This window comes from Musa acuminata, chromosome BXJ2-2 (assembly GCF_036884655.1).
Source record: "Musa acuminata AAA Group cultivar baxijiao chromosome BXJ2-2, Cavendish_Baxijiao_AAA, whole genome shotgun sequence".
NCBI lineage: Eukaryota > Viridiplantae > Streptophyta > Magnoliopsida > Zingiberales > Musaceae > Musa > Musa acuminata.
In genome coordinates this window covers 26,382,265-26,404,216 of record NC_088339.1, presented here as the reverse complement: position 1 = coordinate 26,404,216, position 21,952 = coordinate 26,382,265, and the positions used below count along the sequence as shown (strand labels likewise).

At 38.6% G+C, this 21,952-nt stretch overlaps 4 protein-coding genes and 1 long non-coding RNA gene across 11 annotated transcripts; 2 read left to right on the top strand and 3 right to left on the bottom strand.

Annotated features, from left to right (window-relative positions):
- Positions 1-574: 574 nt before the first annotated feature.
- On the top strand, positions 575-2,671 carry LOC135605652 (large ribosomal subunit protein eL21z/eL21y-like). Its single transcript, XM_065095994.1, has 2 exons — positions 575-865; positions 2,252-2,671. Exons 1-2 carry the CDS (start codon positions 629-631, stop codon positions 2,507-2,509), a joined length of 495 nt encoding a protein of 164 aa, XP_064952066.1. The 5' UTR covers positions 575-628; the 3' UTR covers positions 2,510-2,671.
- Positions 2,672-2,845: 174 nt separating this feature from the next.
- LOC135604827 (dehydrodolichyl diphosphate synthase 6-like) lies at positions 2,846-3,607 on the bottom strand. Its single transcript, XM_065094481.1, has one exon. It carries the CDS (start codon positions 3,605-3,607, stop codon positions 2,846-2,848), a length of 762 nt encoding a protein of 253 aa, XP_064950553.1.
- A 544-nt stretch (positions 3,608-4,151) lies between these two features.
- LOC135605651 (uncharacterized) lies at positions 4,152-8,587 on the bottom strand. 7 transcript variants are annotated; one of them, XR_010484495.1, is made up of 5 exons: positions 8,343-8,587; positions 5,556-7,394; positions 5,310-5,429; positions 5,114-5,222; positions 4,152-4,533 (listed from the first exon to the last, which is right to left on the bottom strand). XR_010484495.1 is itself a non-coding variant. In XM_065095990.1 (4 exons), the coding sequence occupies exons 2-3, from the start codon at positions 7,374-7,376 to the stop codon at positions 5,340-5,342; spliced, it is 1,911 nt and encodes a 636-aa protein (XP_064952062.1). In that variant the 5' UTR covers positions 7,377-7,394; positions 8,343-8,587; the 3' UTR covers positions 4,723-5,222; positions 5,310-5,339. The 7 variants fall into 7 exon arrangements, 5 of the variants coding, with proteins under 5 accessions (XP_064952062.1, XP_064952063.1, XP_064952064.1 ...); XR_010484494.1 differs by having other exon boundaries at positions 5,304-5,429; positions 8,343-8,586; XM_065095990.1 differs by lacking the exon at positions 4,152-4,533 and having other exon boundaries at positions 4,723-5,222.
- Positions 8,588-9,199: 612 nt separating this feature from the next.
- Positions 9,200-12,958, bottom strand: LOC135605649 (ubiquitin-conjugating enzyme E2 4-like). Its single transcript, XM_065095988.1, has 6 exons — positions 12,664-12,958; positions 12,499-12,578; positions 11,809-11,923; positions 11,623-11,675; positions 11,371-11,499; positions 9,200-9,524 (listed from the first exon to the last, which is right to left on the bottom strand). Exons 1-6 carry the CDS (start codon positions 12,705-12,707, stop codon positions 9,394-9,396), a joined length of 552 nt encoding a protein of 183 aa, XP_064952060.1. The 5' UTR covers positions 12,708-12,958; the 3' UTR covers positions 9,200-9,393.
- Positions 12,959-16,743: 3,785 nt separating this feature from the next.
- On the top strand, positions 16,744-17,431 carry LOC135605650 (uncharacterized). Its single transcript, XR_010484493.1, has 2 exons — positions 16,744-16,790; positions 16,901-17,431. It is a non-coding gene; the product is annotated as an uncharacterized LOC135605650 (long non-coding RNA).
- Positions 17,432-21,952: the final 4,521 nt, after the last annotated feature.

Sequence of the window (21,952 nt, the reverse complement as noted above, 5' to 3'; positions counted from 1 at the left end):
TGCCAAGCTAAAGACCAATCTAATCTTTGCCAAAGAAGAGAAACAAGAATGAACACTAGCAGCACCACATCCACCAAACCCTGGTTTGTGAGGCAGAGATGCCGAAACCACATGCCGGTGTTCCGACCACGCCATCAGGTGTCGGAATCGTCGAAGTCGTCCTCGAAGGAGTTAAAGAAGACGATGCCGAGCGGGGGCGGCACGAGGGACGACGGATGTCCGGATCGGCGTCTGCGATGGCTCGAGGCTTTCGAAGTATTCGATGAAGTCGACGTCGTCGCCCTCTACCGCCGACAACTCCCATGACTCCATCGCTCTCTCTCTCTCTCTCTCTCTCTCAATCTCTCCCCGCGAACAGAAAGCAACCCCTATTGTCGTACGCAAGAAGCGTCTAACTATATATATATATATAATCTTTTGAATTTTGGATGTTCGGTTATCTGAATTTTATGTAATTTCACATGGATCAGCCCATGATGATATTATATGGGCCGACCGCGGAATCCATTAGGCCCAACTACACTTGACTATAACTATTAAGTATATAACACCACGGAAAAACCCTAAGTTGTGCTCTGACTCGTGTTTTGTTGGCAAGCGGAGGTCGTATAGACAGGCGGCGGAGAGGATGCCGGCGGGTCATGGTCTTCGTTCTCGCACCAGAGATCTCTTCTCCCGTCCCTTCCGGAAGAAGGGGTACATCCCTCTGACGACGTACCTGCGCACCTACAGGATCGGCGACTACGTCGACATCAAGGTGAACGGCGCCGTCCACAAGGGCATGCCCCACAAGTTCTATCACGGGCGCACCGGCAAGGTCTGGAACGTCACCAAGCGCGCTATCGGCGTCGAGGTCAACAAGCAGGTCCGATTTCCGACCCAATTGTTGATTTGTCGATCGATTATCTTTGAAGATAGAAAGTTCCTTATCTTTCAGTAGCAATGGGTGCATAATCTTGTTATTATGAGTATCCATGGAAAGATTGCTCGGACATGTTCTGTAGAGGTCTTAGACTAAAAAAACTATGTGATTTTTGGTAGGCAGTGTAGGGTAAAAGGCTTGATCTTGCTACGGATTTGAACAACCTAATGTTATGTTTCTTTCAGGGTTATGGAAAGATGGTGTGGTTTGTTGAATCTTTGCTCGTAGGTCACTAAAAAAAGTGAGATTTAAGCTTCATGCCAATTTTGTTTGCCTAAGTATGTATGTAACGCAAGCACTGATGAGAAAACCCTATTGGAGCAAGTAAGGAATTAGTAATTGTCATCACAGTTAAGAATAAATAGCTTTTTGTAGTTTGCAGACATGCCTCGGATACTGAGGATGAACGAAACCATGAGATTGTTACATAAAGACATCTTCAGTAAGAGACCCCTGTAAAAATACATTGTTAACATCCAATTGTTATATGTGTCAGCCCTTTGAGATGGTCAAACTCAGGTTAAGACGGATTGTTGTGGGTTTAACAACGGGACTAAATGTCTCTGTGAAGTCGACAGATGAAACCCTTTGGCGACAGACATGCTTTATATTTGGCAACGGATCCGTCGTCATAGTTGTGGATCTCTCGTCACACTAACATCTACTTGAATAAACTACATGAATTAACAATTGAATAAACTACATAAAGAATACATAAGAACATCGTGCCATATAAAAAGAAAGCTTCTTGTTTGTGTGAGTTTTTTAAAACCATTTGAACAACTAATGATGCAAATGGTTCTCAAAAACTGGAAATGCATCTCATTACATAATTGATCCAATGTTGTCACAACTCTTTGAAGTCGGGAGATTTTCATTGTTTACTAGTGTATTCAGAAACTCCATTTTCTTTTTTGGTTGTAGCTTATGAGTCTTCCATCTGAAACCTTAAATCCAATGAAACTACCTTTGTTTGTTCAGAGCCATATGGCAACTAAGGTTGATCTATAGTTTAGAGAAGATTGATACTTTTATAATGCATCTTTGTAGACAAATTGTTTGTGTTCTGAATGATGGTATATAAATGATGGTACAAGTTGTAGTTACCTCATCCCATATTTCGGTGGTCATGTCTTAACGTTGCTTCTTTCTACTCCGGTTGTACATGATTTGAGTCACAACAGTCTCTCCTGCTGCAATAGGCAGTTTGCATTTGACCCACTTCAGATTATGCACTGGGCGGTGCCTCATGTACTTGGCCACCTACTCAAAATACTGCTGACCTTTCTACATGCCAACCGTTGGTGGAACAACTCTTCGTACTTGCAGGTTGGTAATAGGATCATCAAGAAAAGGATCCATGTCCGGGTGGAGCACGTGCAGCAATCTAGGTGCCAAGAGGATTTCCGATCTAGGGTGAAAAAGAATGACCAGCTGAAGGCTGAGGCGAAAGCCCGTGATGAGATCATCAGCACTAAACGGCAGCCCGAGGGCCCTAAGCCCGGATTCATGGTGGAAGGTGCCACGCTCGAGACTGTGACTCCCATTCCTTATGATGTCGTCAACGACCTCAAGGGTGGCTACTAGTTTCCTTATGTGATCGTCGTTGCCTCTTTGCCCGATCCTACTTTTGCTGCAAGACTTCAGTATAGTTGTTGTTTTGGGCAGATTTTTCTGAAGACTGTTGTTTTGTGCTCCCTGTCCGAAAGCTTAATCACCATTATTTATGAAAGACAAAATCTTTCTAAATGGTCTGCTAGTTGGATCCCTTTGCGCGATAATCACCATCATCAGCTGTATCTCCATTTGATTCTTTCATGTGCGATACATATAGCAGTAGTTTTGACTTGTGATGAGTTACATGCTGTAAGGTGGTTTATTACTTATTCATCGGTCGAAAGCAAAGCATCATAATAATGAGGTTTAGTTATGCTTCTTGGCCAGACTACGTCTCCTTGCTTCCAAGTAAGGGTAGACCCTCTGGTACTCCAGGATGGCCCAGATCAGGTTTCTCAGCGAGAACTCAGGCCATAGAGGAAGCGGGTTCTGCAAGTGGGTCAACGTACTCTGCCACAGCAGAAAATTACTGAGCCGAGTCTCCCCTGATGTCCTGATGAGGATGTCAGGGTCCGGGCAATCGGCGCTGTCAAGGTTCTCTTCCAGATCAGCCACAGCGATGGCACTGCATGCACCGTCGCGAACTGGATCGCCAGTGAATCTGAGACACCCCTCTGCTGTCTTTTTCGAGCACGATTTTTTTATGGCACGCAAGATCTCGTCAGTGGAAGTGTAGGCAACGCAGACAGAGAGAACCGGTCCAGTGTTATTGGCGGTGGCCGCCATCGCCCTCTCGGCCGCCGCCCTCGCCGGCTCGCTCAACATGTGCAGGCATCCCCAGAAGTTGATCCTCAATCCGAACTTGTGTACGATGGTGTCTTCATCCAACAACTCATCGATCTTCTCCTTCATCAACGCCATAAGGCCCTTAACCTCCTCCGGTTTCCGCCTGAAGTTGTCGATGCTGAAAGCATACACGGTTACCTGCTTCACGCCCAACTCATAGCAGTATCGAAGAACAGCGACAAGAGAGTTGAAACCGACGGTATGACCGGCGCCCATCTTGAGGTTATGTTTCTTGGCGTATCTGCGATTCCCATCCAGGATGAACGCAATGTGTTGCGGCATGGGGCCAAAGGAGAACATCAAAAAGAGCCACCTGCGAAACAGACGCCATAGACGGCCAATGATTCTGGCCACAATTTTCCGACTACGCTTCCTCATATTTCCAATTCCTGACGTCCACAACGTTTGAAACAGTTAGCATAGCTACACCAAATACGTAATACAAAAAGCCAAATAACTCGATATGGATTTTGCAAGGATACACGTTATTATCTTGCATGAAAGATTGCTTCATCGAGATGATTGAAATAGAACTCTGCGTTATATTGCATTTCATCGTTTTATATTTGTGAAGTCAGGATTGAAGTTATGAGAATAATATTTTAAATATTTAAAGATTTAAAATAATATCGGTGGAATAAGTTTTACTTTTTTTTTTGGTGAATTATAAACCAAAAATTAATAAAAAGAAGAAAACATATCAAATGAAGAAGAAGAAGAAGAAGAAGAAGAAGTGCCTGAAGATGGTCGAGAAAGCCAAAGCTAATAAATAAATCTAGCGATCAGAGAAGAAGGGGATGGAGAAGACACACACCTTTCCTCCTCGACTCTAATGCGTCCGATATGCTCTGATGAACGTTCGTTCGTTGATATAAATATAAATATATAAATGTATATATATAACCTGCGAAGATGGACTTTGGAATTACCTGTGGGAGCGGCTATCACAGACAGAGGAGCATAGAAAACCTGTTCCACACGTCAAAAGCATGCACTCACTACGTGTGATCTACCGTCGCTTCTCAGACACGAAACTGGGTTTCTCCCAGCCGGCATCACCGGTGTCAGCTGCAACGGGCGGACTCCCCTCGCTTCTATCGGAGGAAAGTCCTGCACCCTGTTCGGCAGGGCGCAGGCTCTGAATTCAGCCTGCGGAAGGAGAGCCGGTGGCGTCGACGAGTCAACTAAGCTGAAGAGAGTGGTAGGAACTGAAACAGAGAGAGAAAAAACGTGATTTAGATCATCAATGGATGCTTTTGATTCGATTAAAAATCTTTGCTTTGACAGGATAAGAAAAGGACACACAGAGAGTCACTCGCCAACTTTTGCTGTTTGGATGGGAAGTGAAAGTTTCGAAGGGAAACATGACAGCGACGATGACAATCCAAGACAACCAGTAATGCAATTCTCATCATGATTTCCCACTGAAACCTTTCTAATGTGTTCATCGTCAAAAGTGGCCGATGCAATCCCTCAACATTACATCTGAATCTGCTCAACAACAGTACATGTTCTTCTTTTTTGATAGGTAACAACTTAGATAGGTACTGAGATGCTATTGGTTAGCTGTTTGTGTTCACAGATGACATATAGGCCCTTGACATTACATCTGAATCTGCTCCACAACAACAGCAAACTTGTATATATTCTTCTTCTTACTAGTATGTATCAACTTGGAGACTATAATATACTTGTTTAGCAGGAAAAGAAAGAATTGTCATTTAGATTTTAGAAGATGAAATTATCCTTCATGTTAAGTACAACTGCCCTTTGTCCAAAACTGATTACCTCTGAGCTCTGACCAATCAGTATCTGAATACACAGCACCGGTGGATAGTGATCGAGACATGAGCCATCTATGCAAGCTGTCACGATAATCTAGTATACCTGTATCTACCTGAAAACACAACAGAAATAAGATGAATCATCAGCATCATCTAAATACAGAACTAAAGTTTAAGGCAGCGAGAGTCGTTACATTTACATCTATACTGTTGATATACATGATTATATATTATCCATCACCCTTCTGGATGAGCTCATTGACTGGTTCATCAAATAGCATATTAACTGATTCATGAGGAACTATGTCGATCTGCTGCAACTGCAAATGAGAAACCAAGAAGGAAGAAGATTAAGACAACCAATTTAAAATTGTAACCAGCGCGAAAAATACAGAACTACTTAAAAGGCTATACTAAGCAGTAAGAACTATCTCCAAAAATTTCACCTGCACCTGCTTTGATGGACAACTCCTACCGATATGATCCCCAGGCTGCTTGCCAGAGTTGCAGATTCTCATCTTCCGAGGAGGCCTGTCATAACTTGACTTGGACCGACTTTCCGAAGGGTGTGATCTTGTTCTAGATTGTTGATTGAGATGCGCAGAAGGCTCAATCTGGCTGTCCTGTTTATTCCTATTCTCTATACTACATTTACCTACAACTGGTCCAAGATCTGCAACTCCACCTGCCTTTCTTTTAATAGCTGTAACTTTCTCGACAGCCTCTCGTAGAGCATGCATTGCCACACTGTAAACATCTGGAGATGCTGCACCAACTTCAGCATATTTCATGGCTTCACGACACAAGTTGTTGTATCGAGTAGTTGGTGACTCCCTACCATTATGGTTTAGTTCAAGCTGGTTCTCCTCTGGACTACCAGATAAAAGCTTCTGTTTTCGAAACTTCCTTATTTTGCTTAAAGAACCAAGCGGGTGATTGTGATCTTTTTCAAATTTTGAAACAACCCACTTTCCAGAATTATTCTTCTTTACCATAAGCATCGCTTTGCAGCCTACCCTGGTGGCTTCTCGAGGTCTTTTTATCTTACTCTCACCACCCATATCTTTCTTCACATAGAATCCCTCCTTTGAGCACACAAATAAACGAGATATGATTGATTTATCTCGCTTTGACCGGTAGTATGTACTAACACGCATGTTAAAGCCAATGTGCCTTGAATATGCAATATAAAATATCTTTGCATCATCTTCAGACTCAAATTCCATGCCCTCATATGGTTCAGTAATAGCATCACCCTCATGTAAAACGAAGGCCCGTTCCATTTCAACTAACTCATCATCCTCTTCCGCTGAGCACTCATCATCTGATGCTGATCTTGGAGTCAATTCATGATTATGATGCTTGACTAGCTTTGAAACAGTCCATTTTCCAGAATCTCGCTTCTTCACCATTATCATCGCCTTACAGCCAATCCTTGTAACAGCTCTAGGTCGTTGAAGTCTCTCTTCAGCATTTTCATCTTTCTTTGCACGAAATCCTTCCTTTGAACACACAAGCAACCGAGAGATTATTGAATTATCACGTTTTGATCGATAGTATGAGCTAATTCGGGCTCTAAATCCTGCACGTTTTGCATACTCTTTATAGAATATCTGTGCTTCATGTTCCGACTCAAACTCCATTCCTTCATGAGGTTCAAGACCAGGTTCCCCCTCAGGTGGAAGGACTACCATCTCATCACTTATTGCTCCACTGTTCATACTTGTTTCATTCCCCACTGGGTTTTCTATCACTTCTTCATCCTCATGGAGATATGGATCATAATCCAGCATCACCACTTTCCCTTGTGTACCAAGAACATGATTATGTATCTTTTCGCACTTTGTGACCACCCATTTTCCAGAGCTTTGCTTCTTCACCATAATCATAGCTCTACAGCCAACTCTAGTTATTATTCTAGGCCGTTTAGTTCTGCCTTCACCATTTGTATCTTTTGTTGAACGAAAACCCTCTCTTGAGCATACAAGTTGCCGAGAAATAATTGTTTTGTCACGTTTTGAACGGATAAATGAGCTAACGCGTGCTTTGAAACCCATCTGAGACGCATATGTATGATAAAATGCCCTGGCAGCCTCTTCAGATTCGAATTCCATGCCTTCATATGGTTCCAAAATCGGCTCAAACAATTCTCTCCCAACAGAGCTTTCTATCATTTCATCGACATCAGCAATGCGAGGCTCCACATCAACTGCCAAGACAGAGGCATTTATCAGGAAGCACACATATAGTATACACTCATTGTACATGGCAAGAAGCAAATACCACTGCAACCACAAAGTAACAGATCAGGTGAAGGTATGCAGTTATAGACAACGCCGATCGACCAAAATTTTCAGCATTTAGAATCATTTACGCGACATAATTTGGGAACATTAAATGCACCAAACCATGTTATGAACAGGCAAACAGCATAAGACTCAACATCTACAAGAACATTTGGAAGTGGAGAAGAACAACCAAGACGATTGATAGTTCATATATTGACATATGATATAAACTGGAACAGCCAAAACTTTGGATACGTTTCCATAGACCCTTGCCATGGTTTACGGTCGTGCTACATGAAACTAGCATTTCTAACCAAGCCACAAAAGCATGCACTAAAGCAGTATCTCATTTCAATATCCACTGTTTCTTCTACAAATTGTAATTACAAGACAAAACATACTAAGAACCACAAAAAGAAACAAACTGTTCACAAGGACTCAACACGAATTCTAGCACTCAAACGTCTTCGCTTCCGACCGCTTATCTATTTTTTTCAAAAAATTATAAAATATTTTCATTACATTAAATGAGACGCTCACACGGAGACCTATCACTTTGTTCAACAATGCACTAACCAACCTGAATGTCTCGACAGAGAACGACCATATATCTTAATTTCCCACAAGGCTCTTCTTTCTCTAACCCTTAAAGACCAAATGGCAGCTCTACAAAAGTAATATCCTGGCTAGTTAATACCACAGCAAACAAAAGCTTTCCGCAAGCGATCGGATTCTGTGAACCATTTACTTCAGAACAGGCACAAAAGCTGCACGTATACGAGAAGAGGCCAACTTATGAACCTCCACAGAGGGAGACGACTTCGTCGGTAGGGTATTCAAATCAAATACCGCGCCGAGCATAGCACAAAGAAGAAGATCTAAAACGTCACATAGAATCCACCAAAATGGACGCCAAGATCAGAGGTTGTTTAAACCGAAACCCACCTGGAGAAATGATCATCGGACTCGAGAACATGAAGCCCTCCATCCCGCCACAGGCACTCCAACCTCAGATACGGAATTTGACGCAGCTATGGACTGACAGGGACAACGAGCAAGGAAACGGAAGAAGATTAGCGGATTGGACTCGATTTTAACCGGGGCCTAGGGTTTCTGGCGTGAGGGCTCGCCCGCGAGCTCGAAAAGAGGGACTTTTGTTGCCTCCCCAAAGAAAACCGAGGGAGAAGTGGTGAAAAGGGCCGGTCGGCGCACCATAAGGCCCACTATATCTAACGTGCGCCCCGGTGAGTTGGCTGGTCATCTTGTCACGTGGACATAAAAATATGTAATTGCCTAATTATTCAAAATTGCTTCCTTCGCAAAATAAAGTCTCTTTTTTCTTCCCTGTTTTAACCGAATTGGTATTAGATTGCATAAATCATAAAATGATACGTGAGGAAAGCAATATAAAGAATCCTACGAAGGCAAAATGAAAAATGCTTTGAGTCCCTAAAAAAGGTTTTCTCAAAAAACGAGAGTGAGTTGAGTGAATTTTATATTTTGTTTCTAGTTAAAAGCTTAGAAATTGGAAAAAAAAAAAGGGGGTTACGCCACCAATTCAACTCTATTTTTCACATCAATTTGAAGTATAAGTGATAAATAAATATATATACATTATATGTATCTATATATATATACATATATATATATATATATATATGTATATATACATATATACACATATATATACATAAACATACACATACATACACACACACACACACTCTCTCTCTCTCTCTCTCTCTCTCTCTATATATATATATATATATATATATATATATATCACATGGTAACATAAAATGTAATCAAACAACTTCATATAATGAGATAATAATTTTGTGAAGTTCCAGGTCTCACTAAAAAAGTTCATTCATGCAGCACTAATAAATGACTTCATGATTTTGATGCTTATTTACAATGGCACACGAAAGGAAGAATTTGATTTTTTCAGTAGGTAGGTGAATCAGACATGTACAATTAGCAGACAAATGCCCTATCAAGGGTCAGGTTTGCCCACCACCTGTTCATCGCTAGAATCATATTCATCCTCACTAAGCTCTTCTTCACTTGATTTCTCTTCCGAAGAAGCGCCTTCATCTTCGGGCGTTGCATATTTTTGACAGTATTCTGGACGATGAGGGAAAACGAAGTGGAATGAGAAACTTAATACAAGAAAAAAGAAGAAAAAACACTCAACAACAACAAAGAATCTCGTCTTATCAACAGCATATGCACAGGTTTTGGCAGCTAGTCAGATGAAGGATGGATTCAGATCAACAGAAAAGCCTCCCATACTGAACAGTTTCGATTACTTCCATCTCATGTCTCTAATGAGATAAAATGTTTAAATCCAAATTAATGATAATACAGACACTTATAAGTTTATTCAGGTCTTTGCTCCTATCCGATGTGGGATTATATTAGTATGTTATAATTTTCTACACTTAATGACTTAACATCACTGTCAACGATCAACATAGTCCAAAATCAAATCAAACCCTAACCTATGGTGGTTCCATATCTCATCCATCTATTTTACTCGAGTCCCTTATCATGTATAATATATATCATTTGTCACAATTCTATTTGATGAGATAATTGATACATTAAATTGATGAGGCTGGACTACTAACTCAAAATGCTTAAGCATTAATGTTAGTACAGACATCAAAAGCCTATAAGTTAGTCCATGTTTTGTACTGACTAATGATATGAGGATTAAACCGAGGTGTTACACAATGTTCACAAGCACTCCTCCCATAGCATGACCGACTATAAACAGAAATCACAATGGCTACCTAAATTAGATGTGGAAATTCAAATAGATGCAGCAATTGCAAATTCTGGCCACATAAACTTCAGATTTTCACTTGCATAATCCAAACCATAAACTAAAGCCATCTTGAAGCAGTACCAATCAGGGACTCAGCATTATTAAACAACTGAAGAGAAATAGATATTCCGCTCTTTAACTGGACTCTTGAAGTAAAAAAGCAAAAGAAGACTACATCAGATAATTCGTATGATTGATCCATTTTTACTACAAATAACTGTTTACAAATATTAAACACATAACTGTTGCAATCTATCAATGATTTGAAAGAACCAAAGTTGTTCACTAATAACTTTCCTGATGTTCCCACTTCTCATGAAGAATGCTAATGAATGGCTCTTAACTTGGTAGAAGCTCACTTGAAGACCAATAGAATAATAATGTGCCATGAGATGACGAGAAACTCAAGCATCTTATTATTTGGATAATAAATTTTCTAAATTCGTTTTCAGACAACAGAGAACCAATTCTGTATTAGTTTTCACCTGTTCATCCACAAAATCAATGGAGAATATAGTCATAAATGAGATAGACACATGACCCCTCGTGCTTTACAGGTCCGAATTTCAGGAAGCAGATAACATGAGGAATTTAAATGGATAATTGATGTTTGAGAAAATTTTAATGCAAACTCCTACATTAGGAAGGTTAGAGAAAAGGACTGTGTCTGATGTTTCTAACGTCTGACAATTTAGAGATGAAGTACATAAGCCATTATAAATAAATGGGAAGTGATGAATGTCAGGGGCAACCAGATTCATTCCGAACTTCATTGCCTTAAAAATTTCATTCAAAGGGATCTACAGTCAACTAGAATTTATCATGTTAACAGTTTGAAATGAGTTCATGTTTAGACTTCAGAGATATGCCAAGTTTTGGTGCATAATGAGTTGAATTCAAAACCTTATAAGTTTCAGCCCACAAAACTAGTTACATTGATTTTTAGGTGAATCAAAACTAGTTAGAATTAAGCAAATATCTATAAGTAAATATTTGAAACAGAGAAACCATAAATAATCAATGATAATTCATGAAATTGACAATAAAGCAGTTGCAGTCAGAAGAATTACCATCATTTGGTAAAATGCAGTGCCTATAATCTGCAAACAAATATATTATGCACAAAAGGGAACTCCGCACCTTTCACTTTTTGTTCATAAGCAGGTCGATCACGCATCATTAGTGCTGCAGCCTCTCCGTTCAAGGGATCTGAAGGATTTGGGTACAAAAGAAGTTGTGGAAGGAAAACCTCAAACACATTGACAAGATCTGGAAGGAAAGTTTCACATTCTTATAAGGAATAGAAATGGCTGATTATCAGCTGTAGCACATTGTAGCATGTGTGAATCTTTGAGTTCATGGATAAAAATGATAAGGGTCAAGTCCAATTACCAAACATGGGACTCCAAGTTTGGTTGATAACATCCAAACAAACTGAACCAGACCTGAAAATTTTGCAGGACAAAAATTGTGTGAAGTGCAGAAATTGTTCGATCGCTAATGGAAACAAACTGCGAAAGGTGGAAGAATATTCCGCTAAACATATGAAACAACAGAAGGCAGCACTCAGACACTCACATTTCATCCACATTAGGATGATATATCTTATTAATGAAGCCAATTGATGGAGATTTGTAAGGATACGCATCTGGTAGTTCCACCCTTACCCTCCACACTCCTCCTTGATAAAGACCTGTTAGATCAAACAATTAAAAAGGAAACCCTCCTACCTTGATCACCAAAAGTAAACAAAATGATCAAATATCCAATGATGAAAAGTTCGATCTACTAAGTCAAGACAAATAAACCATTAGTTGTGTGATAAAAGGCTCAATGGCCAAACTGATTAATGCCAATAAATAATCCAAGAATCCAAAGCGTGTACATTTATGTCAAACCTTTTTATTAACCTCTGTATCTAAATACAACAGCCAGAAAATAAAATTTTGAGGTGAAATAATCTAAACGAACAACTAAATCAATACACGAAACATCTCAAGACCACCATACCTACTTTATTCCAGGCTAACAAAGAGAAAGTATAAGGCGAAGATAAATGAAAGCTAATGAAAGAAGCAATTACTATTAACTTTCTCCAACATCTCATACCAGTAAGACACTGATCAAGAAATCAAACCGGAAAACCAACAAACGTTGCCGATCTACACTACTTCTTTTCATAATAGTCAAAATTAGATCCGCAAGCAAAAGGAACCCAAGGAAGAAACGAAAGACAAAAGATTTATGAACAGTAGCTGATATACTTACTCTCGTTCGGGCCATGAAAATCCACAAAGAATTCTTGCATCCCATCGTTCACCATCTCCACCTTATAGTCACTGATCATCCTACACGCCACAAGAAACAAAGACACAATCAAAGATAAAACCAATGGAATCAGATTGAAGTCGCTTCTTTTTTCTGGAGACGTACAGCTTCATCAGGTCCATCTCGCGGCGCTTGCTCGGTGACGACATCTTGATCCACCTTCCGTGTGAGATCGAGAAGGGTTGGGGTTGGGCGGGGTGAGATTGGGCAGGTGGTCTAAAAAAGATTCTTCCTTTTTCTCTGCTTTCTCCTCTCTTGCAAGGGACGGAGGCGGTGGATGAGGAGGGGAAAGGGATTGACGAAAGAACAAAGCACGAGCAGAGAAAAGAAAGGGAGACGTGTGCCGCAGGGGGCCGCTCTTTCAATTTTGATGGGCTTTCCCACACTACAAAACCCCACCCTTTTTATAATTAAATCTACTTAGCCTTTGTTCCTTTTTCACACCCTTCACATTTTATTTTTATTTTTATTCTCATGGCAAAATACTTTTTTTTAGTTTTTACCAATATATTACTGTAAAAATGCACAAATATCATATTTGTCATTATAATTTTAATATACCATATATGTCTTTCAAATATTAAAATCCTCTAGTTATTATACCTCTTCCGTTAACATTCATTGCAAAAATCTTAGATTGGACTTGTTATGGTTAAAATCAGTGATGTTGACTTAATAAAATATTAAAAACGTAAAATAACAAATACTATTATCCACAGCGTTTGAAATAAATACCTTTAACTTTTAGATGTTTGTTCTTTTTCAAATTGATTCTTATGATTGATTCAGAGTGTTCCTTTTCATCTTTTCTTACTTATCGTTTCTTGGCAATATGGATGGGGTTTGGAGAGGATTAATTGTGGTTTATAAAGGATAATATAATTAGAGACTGGGAAGAGAATACCTTCCACCTTATCTCAGATGTTAAAGGCTATGTGACGTGGAATCCACAGGCATCTCCTCGATTTACCGCCAAAGGTTTGTGCTTTTGCATGCAGCTCCCATCTACATGCTGTCCATTGTAATGATTGAGAGCTTTTGATCCTAACAGGCTGTGCTCACTATGCTCCAACACTTTGTTCTTGAACTCTTGGCAAGAGACCAATCTCCCGAGTCACATCAGTTGATTTCCAAGACCTACCAAGTACATGTTAGGATATGGCAAATGAACAGCCTAACTCATTGATTGCATATACCAAATCACAGAGGAGAAGAGACTGGATGGGCAACATACCTAGTGAAAGCCACGATTGCAGGCTTGAGAGAGCGAGAGAGAGAATTCAGATACTTGAATCTGCAAGTGAAATAGCATGACAAAGACACTCATGAAAAGTTATTACAACTGCTAAAGAGACAACAGTCTGAAGACTGTCGGCCATAATGGACATTTCCCATCCTCCTGTCCACTCTTTAAAGAATGAAACAGATCTCTGTACCAAAGTAATCCACATATACCATGAGACATTTCAGTAATCATGTAAGATACTGTATACAACTGCAAATTGCTAAACCATCAATTTCTCAAGTCATATTTCTCTCAAATCACTGGGCCATTTCAATTCTGATGAGACAAACAAGATGCAATATGATAGCTGGCCTGCATTGGTAGTAGGTGAAGCCATTGAATCTAATCAATGCTGATGCATCCAATGAATCCAACTGGTTCCAACTTTTTGGATTCAGTATAAAAGCTGTCAACAGCCTTCTCAATCAGTTCTTGCAAAAGCTGTTGGAGAGTATCAATAATGCTACCCTAGGAAGCTGCTGCATCACAGTCAAGGGCATTATTCAATCCCTGAGTCAATCTCATGTTCACAGCAAGATTATCTCAGGGACGGTGATGTTTAGATCAGAAATGTTTCTGATTATTCAGAACATGCAACATCATGTTGAATTAGAATCAACAATCATGCTGTCCTGTATCCCATGTGGCATTGTCAGATTACAGCAGAATCCTCTCATCCATGGTAGAGTTATTTGCTCATATGTACTGTTGTACTGTAGACATAATTTCATCCATCTGGCTTCACTTTTTTTCAGTGTGCCTATACTAGTGTCAGATTAAAATACTAGTGCTAATACTAGTAGAGTTTGCATCAGTAAAAGAACATTAACCATCTAAAGAGGCCAATCCAATAATTTCAAGAACTATGAGAATAAAAGGCAAAGAATTTGCTTAGTCTCTATTTCTTCTCATTTAAAACCTCAATCTCCCAATCCCTATAGCTTTCTACTAGTCTTCAGTCTTCAAAACCTATTTTAATGGAGTAAAGAGGTGAAAACCTTAAGCCTTGATTATATATATACACAGAAAGAGAACCCTACCAATAGAGGAAGAATCCATGTGTGAAGATGATGATAAATTATACTTAGGAAAGGATGTCTAATTTTAAATACCAACTTATTTCCAAAATATATTCCAGGTTTTAAGTAATTTATCTGACATTTAGTTGATGAATTTATAAAAAACAGGTGTTGGAAGTAGGTGATTGTCATTCTTAACTAAATTTAGGTTGTTCCCTAAAAGTTGGTTAAATCCAGAACATGCAGGGAGTCCACTTTTCTTAATGGTGAACAATAATAGCCCCTTAAGATTAGAAAACTAATCCCATGATTAGAAAATGATATAAAAGATATACCTCTTGCATGAGGCTCCCGTCAATATGAGATCATGAGAGTTAATGTACCCAGACTTACCTCTAAATATAGAGAGATTGTTATTGTTTAGGTTGTTTTCATGACATGGTCTTAGTAAGTACAAATTAATATATCTATGTATGTTATTTCATGATGAGGCTTCAGTAAATAGTGCTTGTTCTTTTAATAGCCATAGTGTTGTGGTAAAATGATTCATGAGGTCTTCATAAATAGATTTCCTTCCTGCATCATGATATTACAGGCATTCAAATGTAGTTATTAATACTGGTTTGGCACTAGGTTGAGCCTCAGAGCGTTCCCATGTTGTTCAACATCAATACTGCATACAATCTGAAGCAAACCATGTAAACATGTAAGGCAGGCAATGGAGATAAAAGAATAATCCTTTACTAGAGAATCTAGTAGCTGTTTCATGTGATATCACTAATGTACTCTCAGATGTAATATCAAATTAGACGATGATTTTTCAAATGGTAGCCAAGTGTCTGGTGCTCACTTTTCTTTATTCAAGGATTAGATGCCAACAAGCAATGAAATGGTAATCTCAGTAAAGTTAAGGAAGATATATTTCCTACAGGCAAGTAAAAGTTACTTTTCAAAAAGAAGCAGCCCACTGAGTGGCAAAAATGTAATCCTATAATGGCTTAAACCTATTTGCATGCATAGCAACACCAAACCACTAACTCTGATATCATTATCAGCAAATGGTTCAATGCATATGGAAGTGAAATAATGACAAGTTAGTTTTTGTTGGTGATGATATTACATAATTAACGAAAGAAATCATTGGTATTTGGTGGCCTACAGATGCCCAATTTATGATTACCAACAAAACTTGACTAATAAGGAAACCTGATGTTCCATCTGCATTTTGACCTCTCTTTAAAATTTGAAAATATATCTGTTTTCTCTTTACCACTAAAATTTTCACAGTCACATTCACATCCTTTGCATTCATACACATTTCTTAAGCATTTAATTTCATGTAGTTTTAACTTAACAAAGATGTTTATATTTATAATCATATTCTTTTCACTGAAGTATGACTATAAGCCATACATCTATATATGCATCCTTTACAATTAATTTTTCCTGTACATTTGAATTCTATATGGATCTTCAATTAAATCAAACTTCAAACAAGTATTAAAAGGTAAATTAAAACTGAAAATCAAAACTCTACAAAGGTCAATGGTTAAAATCTATCCTCACTAGGATCAATTTTCCAAAATAAATAGCAGAACCTGCTCCCTGAACAATAACTCAGCCTTTGATTTATACAAAAAAAGAGGTGGATGCTTAAGAGAACTTTTTACATCACAAAGCATAGTGAAAAGTAGGGCAATTTGCAGTGCAATTTCACATCACAGAATTCTTGTGGTCCTCTCACTTAATTATATTAGATACACATTAGCGGAAACATGAGCCCATCCACTTAATAATGTCGGTAATTGGTGGAGACCACATTACCATTTTTTTTACTTAAGTTATCACTATAAAAGCTGGTACATCTCCTGACCCTTTTCTAACACAGGCCTGCCTCTCAAATTTCCCTAGTGTTGTTCTTCTATTAGGTAGGTTCTCTTTTACATTTTTCCTCTTATTGTACTGAACAAACTCCAAGTGAATACTGACTTTATCTGCAGTTTCTTCCATTTTACTTAACTAAATATTTCTTGTAAAGAAGCAAAAGAAACCCAGGATGAAGTCGGTATCTCTTCTGCTGTTTCTTGTGCTCATAATGGCGACATGCAGCTCTGCTAGACACAAACTAGGCCATCTGGATCAAAGAGAGAGAGGAGATATGGAAAAGGTTAAGACAACACTTGGGTATTCTGGCAGCAGTGTTGATAACCATCACAGCATACCAAGAGATCAATATAACAGCCGGGGTGGTGCCACCAGTCAGCAGCCCCCATATGGAGATGATAGAAGCAACCAAGGAAATGGAGGTGGTGGCATAAATTAGACTGAAGATGTTAAGTACTTGATAGTGTGTAGCTGTGTACTACATAATAGAGTGCTTGCCAATATACTGTAGTATATGAAGTATCACAACCCTTGCAGGTAAAAAAAAATGTAACTGTTAAGTTACATGTCATGCAGATATAGAAAATTTGGCTTTATTAGAATAAAGGTCCAAGGGTACAAAAACTGAGTTGTTGTAGCCATAGATGGATGGAAATGAGATCAATTAAGATAAAGATTTCAAGTTTGGTTTTATTGATCTCCTTATAGCAAAATCTTTAATATTGGATACAACTAGCCAGATGCCGGTATGTGCTATGTTGAAACTTCTCATGTAAATTGCAGAAAAGAATAAGTCCAGGAAAGTAAAAGATATTTGTTCCTGTAACAATAGAAGTATAATTATAAAGTCCTTCTATCCCAGAAACTACTACTGGTTTAGGATTGTAAAACAATCATGAGAGTGGTTGAACAAGCATTGAATTTACTGTCATGTGAAAAAGAAGATCCAATATCAGCGTAAACTTGATGCTTAAGGACAGCATTTATGATGTCAATTAAACCCACATATGAAATTGGGGGAAAAAAGAGACCTCTATATAAGGAATTTGCACCATTCTAACAGATGCAGTCATGAACCAGAGTAACAAAACTGAACTGAATATGTAGGCATCAGTGTGTATCATTTTGATCTTCATGTTGGATCTTAGTAGTAAAGACGAGTAGTCCAGAAAAAGCCAATTTGCAATGGTGACACGATCATGACAGTATGTATAATGTAGTTTGTACTAGAAATTCTATGGAGCTATACATCAGCAACAAAAACTTTATACTGCCAATGGTACAGTAACGGTAGCTGTCCCTTTTCTTTATATTAAAGCATTGATACTGCAAGCAATTGTTCTTTGATTTTAGTACTGTTTTTGGTTTTTTCTTTTTATTAAAGTTGATTCTGCTCTATGAACCAACAAGAGTACAGTAAAACATCATAGGAAGATGATAAAATATAATCAGGGATCCACTGACTCCTATCCTTCTCTTTAAAGAATCCTGCTTTTCCTTGAAGAGGCCCCCTCATACTCTAAATAACACAACAGAAAGCTTTATAACTAGTAGTGGTTGACTTAAAATGAGAGCTTATGATAGCATGCTGTTAAATGCCTATTTGGTAGGTTCAGTGCCCCATGCTAGGTTTTCCTTTACTCTGCAAATTATTGCTATTAAAATATGCTTGTATAGTGATATATAACCACCCACCATCCATTGATCTTGACTTGGGTGGATTGTCCACAAACAAAGCAGATTAGAGACTTGCACTATAGCAGTTCCATTTGCTCTTCCATTGCTTCTATAAATAGTAGCATGAATGTACCACACCTCTACTGTGCACCCCTAGTTGATTTATTTGACTTGTGCTGCTCTATCTTTTCTTTACTGAAGAGTGAAAGTTTTGTTCTGAAATATGAAGGTCTTAGCTTTGATTCTAATAGTATCATTGGTTGAAACTCTTGGTTCAGAACTGCAATCAACAAACAACGAAGAAAGGCGTGGACTTCGAGCCTCCAAGCAAAGATATCAAGTACAGGAGAACCGGCAGAACTACGATGATGTTGTGAACAATCATCACAGCATGGCTAGAGAATCATTTGATGATTGGAGAAATAAGCAGAACCAAGATGGCCTTCTTGATGATGGGAAGTTTAGCAAGAGAAGAAAAGTGGGCAGCAATGGTTAGTCAATAATCAGAAATCATCAATTGTTGCACCACCCGACATCATCTGTTTGTTATTCAGAAGAAAGGCTTGTCTTCCTCTAATATATCATACATATTAGCCAAGGATTTTGCAAGATTATGAAAGCTGAAGTACTAGAGTATGAGTATTGGAGCCATGCTAAGACTGTTGCTTTGTGATATAGGCGATTAAAGTCATGAATACAAGCTAAAGGACTAATTTGTGTGATGTGTGCTTTTTGTATGTTGGAAGTACCATTTTGTCATCATTGAACATAATTTTTCTAGTTAGATTAATCTAATTATTGACATTAAAGTGTAGTGACAAAGCAATAGTTTTAATTTAATGCAGTGTGTAAATAGTTAAATATGAATATGATATGGATATATGTACCAAAGAAACATTAAGATGGCTGAAAAGTACAATAAAGAGTAATTTGGAGAGGAAACACCCTGGTTAAAAGAACAGCTGTATAACATTTTTGTCTGAGTTATATAAGTGAAGGCCACTAATAATTAGCTTATCGATAGCCTCGATGAAGTAAATATGATTTCATCCAATGACTTTTGTCGAATATGCGATGGTTTGTCAACCACAGCAGTCAAAAAAAGCATAATATTTTTCTTTCAAACCCTCGTTACTCCACAAAACCTATGATATTTGTCACCATGCACTGTAAAGTTTCAGAATATTTATTTTCAATTTTATCTCCAAAATAAACAAACTAAACCACCAAATCGAACCATAAAAGTTGATTTGGTGATCTGTTTTATTCTCGTATAATTTGCTTTCGGTTTGGTTTCTGCCAAGCATCCGGTGATTTGGCTCTTCTTATCTATCGAAGAAAAGGTACATTAACCCCCTGAATCGACCACTGACCACTCCTGTGTTTGAGTATGAAAAAGCCCATGAAGCTGACTATCCATTTGGTATACTATTCATTTGTGTTGCAAGATAGATGAACAGTAGCAACTTCAGAATTCCACAATATGAAACAAAAATAGAATATCATAAGTGGCATTTACCCCAACAGCCTACTTTGTTCATGAAAAAAGGTTACCAACAAATCTTATGGTTGCAGTAGTCCCGTAATAATAGAAAACTAAAGAAACGTATTGAAATATGTTCAAAAAGCTCACATTCAGCTTAAAAGAATATTCTTTTTCCTTTTCTACGAAAACCAAGGAATAACTGAAGCAAAAGGGACGAAAGATCAAGGAAGACTCACCCTTCTTGGCGAAATCCTCCGACGCGTAACCGTCCGCTGCGGCGCCGTCGCCAGGCTCCGGCCTGTCGATCGGCGACGCGCCGCCGTTGGATCCGGCGAGGAGAAGTGCTCCATGCTACCGTTCTTCCGGACGAATCCGTCGAGCCGCACAACGAAGAGCTTCACTCGGTGGCTGCAGGACGTCCGGGAGTCTGTGGCTAGTGTGGCTGCGTCCTCCTCGTTAGCAGCAACCTCCTTCAGACCTCGATTTCCAAATCCTTAGGGCTTTGGACCCGAAGAACAGAGAGGATTGGGAATGAGAGAGAACGGGGCAACAGGGGACAGAGAGAAGCGAGGGCGGACGCAGATTTGTAGATGGTATGAGGAGCGTAAATGATTACTCGACTCTATTAATCTTACCCAATCCCATCCCCGTTATGTGGTTGGATAACTTAAGATGGGCCCACACCGAACCGTCTACGAAGAGAGAATCATTAAGCATGGTAGAACGTATGTCTCCTATGAAGCGATAAAGGTCCGCTGAATCGTCTACGTGGCGAGTGATTGCGACTGTCTTCCGCTGTGGTGTGGAAGATGACAAACAGCATGTAGTGACGACAACATTTTGTACCGTCTCTCTTAGAACGTACTTTCTCACCTGCGCAAAACTACCAAGCATTGTTGTCTCGTTTAGCTTTGGGGCCCAGGAGCAGAACCTGCGTTTCGTCCTATAGAGGTGCAGATAGACACATAGGTATCGATAATTAGGGTGCGAAAATTATCGTTCCTCTATCTATGTGCACAGAGCATATCCATTACACCTACGCCGCCTTTTTGCATATATGAAAATTTGAACTATTATTGAATACAAAAATTAAACTATTATCTGAATAACGTTTTAATATGTTTGCTTATCGTCCCATAAATTTTAGACTATGGTCTGTCGGTAAGGAAGAATTTAATTTAAACGATGGGATCATCAAATATTGTTTAAACAAGCAGTTTGAGAATTCCTCTGTTGGTGGGCTCCGTCCGAAATCAACCTGAGAGAATTATCTGAGTTTTCTTAATTTCTCATATTATAATTGAAAATTTGAGATTTCACTCGTTAAGGTAAAGAGTATTTTTATATTTTTTTAGGCAAAAAATTATTTCGATCACTCTCATCAAGAAATCAAATCAGTTATTTAAATCTATGATTAATCCTCTATGAAGATATGAGAAAACAGATATTTATTCCTTATGTGCTTTTATCATGATCTTCTATCATATCCCTGCAAAATTAAGTTTTTATCAGGGATGTCTAACGACTTGATCTCTGACAAAATAAAAGTCGATAACAATGTGTTTCATATGTGAATAAAACATTAAATTAACCTATAGGTACGTGACAGTGATATTATCACAGTATATTATATATGCAGGTTTGGAGTTAATGTCAAGTTCTTATAGTAGATTGGTAACCCAATTGAGTTCTACAGCAGTAGTGGTGATGGCTCAATATTCAGCTTCAATAGTGGACTTTGCGATTATTTTTTATTTCTTAGAATTCAAACTGATTGAATTTGCTTCAACAAAAATAATATATGTTGATGTAGATGTTCTATCATCAATGTCATATGCCTAATCAACATTGATGAAGGCATGAAGATGAAATGATAAGTGTTTACGAAGAAGAAGTCCATGATCGAAAATCCATTTTATGTATCATAATACTTATTTTACCATAAACAAATGTATAATGGAGGACTGATGTATGAATTATATTAATTTATTAACTACAAATGAGATATCTCGACATGTGAGGGATAAATACTATAAGGAGCTA

Excerpts from the sequence above, each read along its gene's own strand:
- LOC135605651 (XM_065095990.1), bottom strand. The coding sequence starts at position 7,376 with ATGTACAATGAGTGTATACTATATGTGTGCTTCCTGATAAATGCCTCT. Across the intron at positions 5,430-5,555 it reads GTCCATCAAAGCAGGTGCAG|TTGCAGCAGATCGACATAGT; the intron begins GTGAAATTTTTG and ends TCTCATTTGCAG.
- LOC135605652 (XM_065095994.1), top strand. The coding sequence starts at position 629 with ATGCCGGCGGGTCATGGTCTTCGTTCTCGCACCAGAGATCTCTTCTCC. Across the intron at positions 866-2,251 it reads GCGTCGAGGTCAACAAGCAG|GTTGGTAATAGGATCATCAA; the intron begins GTCCGATTTCCG and ends TCGTACTTGCAG.
- LOC135604827 (XM_065094481.1), bottom strand. The coding sequence starts at position 3,607 with ATGCCGCAACACATTGCGTTCATCCTGGATGGGAATCGCAGATACGCC.
- LOC135605649 (XM_065095988.1), bottom strand. The coding sequence starts at position 12,707 with ATGTCGTCACCGAGCAAGCGCCGCGAGATGGACCTGATGAAGCT. Across the intron at positions 12,579-12,663 it reads GAGATGGACCTGATGAAGCT|GATGATCAGTGACTATAAGG; the intron begins GTACGTCTCCAG and ends TGTGGCGTGTAG. Across the intron at positions 11,676-11,808 it reads CATCCTAATGTGGATGAAAT|GTCTGGTTCAGTTTGTTTGG; the intron begins GTGAGTGTCTGA and ends CAAAATTTTCAG.